This window comes from Lygodium microphyllum, chromosome 9, assembly GCF_053477565.2.
Source record: "Lygodium microphyllum isolate KBCC chromosome 9, Lygodium_microphyllum_v1.1.10, whole genome shotgun sequence".
NCBI lineage: Eukaryota > Viridiplantae > Streptophyta > Polypodiopsida > Schizaeales > Lygodiaceae > Lygodium > Lygodium microphyllum.
This window is the reverse complement of record NC_141143.1, coordinates 76,529,297-76,532,914: the sequence shown is the minus strand read 5'-3', so window position 1 is coordinate 76,532,914 and position 3,618 is coordinate 76,529,297. Positions and strand designations below refer to the sequence as shown.

General features: G+C 42.3%; 1 protein-coding gene across 1 annotated transcript; it reads right to left on the bottom strand.

Moving 5' to 3' along the window:
* Nucleotides 1-579: 579 nt before the first annotated feature.
* Nucleotides 580-3,267, bottom strand: LOC148031203 (synaptotagmin-4-like). Its single transcript, XM_087684738.1, has 9 exons — nucleotides 3,081-3,267; nucleotides 2,921-2,986; nucleotides 2,641-2,767; nucleotides 2,247-2,364; nucleotides 2,035-2,101; nucleotides 1,849-1,914; nucleotides 1,611-1,734; nucleotides 1,288-1,405; nucleotides 580-1,075 (listed from the first exon to the last, which is right to left on the bottom strand). Exons 1-9 carry the CDS (start codon nucleotides 3,145-3,147, stop codon nucleotides 1,070-1,072), a joined length of 759 nt encoding a protein of 252 aa, XP_087540864.1. The 5' UTR covers nucleotides 3,148-3,267; the 3' UTR covers nucleotides 580-1,069.
* Between the last annotated feature and the right edge of the window lie 351 nt (nucleotides 3,268-3,618).

Here is a 3,618-nt window from a genome sequence, read left to right as displayed (position 1 = left end):
CAAACCCAAAGTCAACATATCCATAGAGAAGACCACATGGATTGGAATAGTTGCTACGAAACTATGATCATTTTATCTAGCGTACTATTAGGTTCCCCACATTTGAAACCCAATCGCCACCATATCATTCCCATCACGATCAACATGCAAAAGATATAAGATGCACCTCCATCCCATCTCAAAATCTTCTTGTTTTTGATTGAGAAGATTGGCCATGACCATCTCAACAAGGCACTCACCCATGTGTGGTTGCACGCATGAAAGAACCACATAGCTTCTAGAAAGTTTCTACAAAAGCAAATGCTATGGCCACACATGGCAAACCAATACTTCAACACACCAATTCTGTGTGCTTTAGTAAAATTCTCCACACCAATTCTGTGTGCTGAAATAAAATTCTCCCCATTTGCAGCTCCAATGTTGTTAACAGTCACTATACATCCATTTTCCTTATCCATCTTGTGCCACTTTGTTTCATACAATCTTCCAAACAAGACATACGTGTCTTCCCAAGGTAGAAAGGTAAACATTGTGTGGCAGTCTGAAAAAACTAACCACTTAATAATGTGCTCAAAGAGGTACGGACAAGTAAGATGTCAATACGTTGTGTAAATAACAAAACCTATAAAAGTTTGTAGAAGAGTATGTTCAAAAAGGATGCTAACGACTTAATCCAAAATTCCAACAAGATGGTAAAAGAGTCTTAATTCTTTACCATAAGCCAACAAAGATTTAAGAAAACATATGCTTGGCCTGTTTCTTTCGATTTCTTCGCAAACATTTGCCTCCCACACCCAGATTAAGGCACAGGACCGCGGTTTCTGAAAGCTTATCACCACCTCACAAATTGTTTGCCTGCTTGTTGAGCCAAAGCACACTTGCTAAAATAAGCTTTCATTCATGTGGCCTCAAGCCAAGGTAATGAAGCTTCGAGAACTCCAGACCCTGATGCCGTTATCTGAACACACCAAAGGACGAATGCCCTTTGAAGGAAGCCTCTTATTCTTATCAAACTGTCAAGAGAGAAGGAAAGCTCTCGTTTACCCAAACACTACAGTTTGCTATTTTCCTATACCTGCAAAAACCAGCACAAGACAAAGAAAACTCCCGTGTTAACCTCACACATTGTTGATCCACAAGAAAGTTTGGCATTTCCCCGTGTGGGAAAAGGGACTCCTTTCCCTTGTTTTCTCCTATAGCATTCAACATCATGAACTTCTACTCGGCAGCACCACATACCTACCTAACAGGAAAAAATAGTAAATACCTTAGGAAGTAAACTTGTACCTTAGGAGTAAACTTTAGAGCAACACTGACTTCACCCTGAGGCTGTCCTTTCTGGCCCACCACTTTGTATTTTGTGGATGGCACGTGACCAGCTGAAAAGACTTTATGCAAAGGGACCCTGCATTTTACATAGCCGGCACAAAATCAACAACAGGTGCCTCTTTGTACATGAGTGCGAAGTTCTGAGGACTTATGAGCACATTGATTTGAATCTTAGTACAATTGACACAGTACACAGTGACAGATTCCTCCAAATAAGTGAATATCAGTGGTGATGATGTATAGTAGACAAGTATGTCCCAGTCTGTGGCACATCTACTTACACAGTAGTCCCCAGAGGGTCATCTGCACTAAAGTCATCTTTGTCAAAAAGCTTGATAAGGACCTCTGTCACCTCATTATCAACAGTAAAATGAAAGCGTTGATCCCAAACCGGATCGCTGGTTCCTGTGTGCAAGATGCAGATTATGTCAGCATACAGGATATGATTCTCTACAAATAGATCTACAGATACAGAGCCTTCCCCTCCATAGCCTGTAATTTGTATATGAGGCCTTTTACCATTGATGACCCGACTTTTCTGAAACTCCTTGTGGCAATAAATGACTGCATATGGATCAGACTTTCCTGGAAGAAGAATGAGCATTCCCCGGATAATTAGGAGACTTAAAACAGGCCCAAAGTTGGCACGTAGTCAGCTAGAATTTAAGAAGTTTGATACTGCTGATTACAAGCAGACAAACGCACCAAATGTATCTTCATCAAGTAAACCGTGGGCCTCCACAAGATGGACTTCTAAAATACCATGATGTACCTAAAACACGAGGGTCAAAAAGGAAATAGCAGGAAAAATGCTTACAATCTAGCCCTACAATCTTGGAAATGTAGATTAATCTGAGGAGAATAGAATTAGTAGCCATTCCTTCATCATTGTAGAACAAACCAATTAACAGATAAACCTTGGGGAAAAACTTCAAGCCGATCTCGAGCTCTCCTTGAAACTTTCCATCTGGCCGTTGGACTTTATACTTTGCAACAGGAAGGTGTCTTTCCGTGAAAAGCTTCAACAAAGGGATACTGCGGCAATAAATTAACACAACGGGGCTGAGTGAGCTCTTGCAGAGGCATACAGCACCCATGGATGAACATTTACGCTAACAATCTCTTGACTATAGACGTTTACCATCCATAAACACAGCCATAAACGGGATTTAACATGTAAAGAAACAGGAAGTGCTCTGTGACTGAATCATCAAGACACTACAGTAATTACAAGCTTGAGCAGATTTCTGAAAGACAAATACTTTAAAGCTGATATATTAGCAAATGTGCAAATGTGCAAATGTGCTGCACCTGACACTTCCCATGGCTTCATCAGCACCATGCCTCTCCTGATCAAAGATCGCGATGTCTAGCTCTTGAGGTCCATCCGGTATTTCCACGAGAAAACTCTGGTTCCAAACAGGACTACTGCCTCCATCTAAGGGACAAAATTCACACGCATTGATCAAATCAACGATAAATGCCCTCTATAAGTACATGCAGACATCCATGTTCACATAGCTATGCGTACGCAGACGTCAATCTATTGGCACATAGTAGATTATCGATGGACGAGTGTAAGACAACATACCTGGCACAGTTCTAGATCTATGCTTTTGACCTCCGATTGCAAGGACTGCATAGGGGTCCGATTTACCTACAAAACAACCGAGAAGGCATTAGAATTCAAAAATGGCTACCACTTGACTTACCAGCGGGAAGAGAGAGCAAGAAGAGGGGAAGAAGCAGACCAAAAGTTTCGACGTCCTTGAGGTCATGGCCTTTGATCAGCTCGATCTCGACAGTGCCTTCTGGCATGGTGGCTTATCTACACGAAAATGAGAGATTATCTGAGAGAGATAGAGACAGAGACAGAGACAGAGAGAGAGAATATGTTGTGTGTGACCGAATTCGTGCTACTTGTTTGTTTTTATGGAGAGGAACATCTCGACTGGTAGGCTCGGGAGTCGGTTCGGAGCCTTTAGGAGATATTCCGGGACCTGTCCCCTCGTGCCTGCCAAAGCCTTGATTGGTCCACGTGGCCCACCAGCTCGAATGAGCTGTCGTGCCACGTCGTCCACCTCAGGAGTGAAAAAGAGTGTTTGTTTTATAAATTATAGGTATCCCAATGTCCCGCGTTCGCACGGGTAGGGTAAAAGTACTTCCCATGTGATCATAGCAAGGTGACATCTCTTTTAGGTCCTTCCACACCCAAGCAAGAGTGCTAACAATCATCTTAATTGATGCTTGGACAAGTCACTGTGTGTCTTTGGATGTAGCAGTATGGAG

Excerpts from the sequence above, each read along its gene's own strand:
- LOC148031203 (XM_087684738.1), bottom strand. The coding sequence starts at position 3,147 with ATGCCAGAAGGCACTGTCGAGATCGAGCTGATCAAAGGCCATGACCTC. Across the intron at positions 2,365-2,640 it reads GAAGCCATGGGAAGTGTCAG|TATCCCTTTGTTGAAGCTTT; the intron begins GTGCAGCACATT and ends TTATTGCCGCAG. Across the intron at positions 1,406-1,610 it reads GACCCTCTGGGGACTACTGT|GGTCCCTTTGCATAAAGTCT; the intron begins GTAAGTAGATGT and ends TGTAAAATGCAG.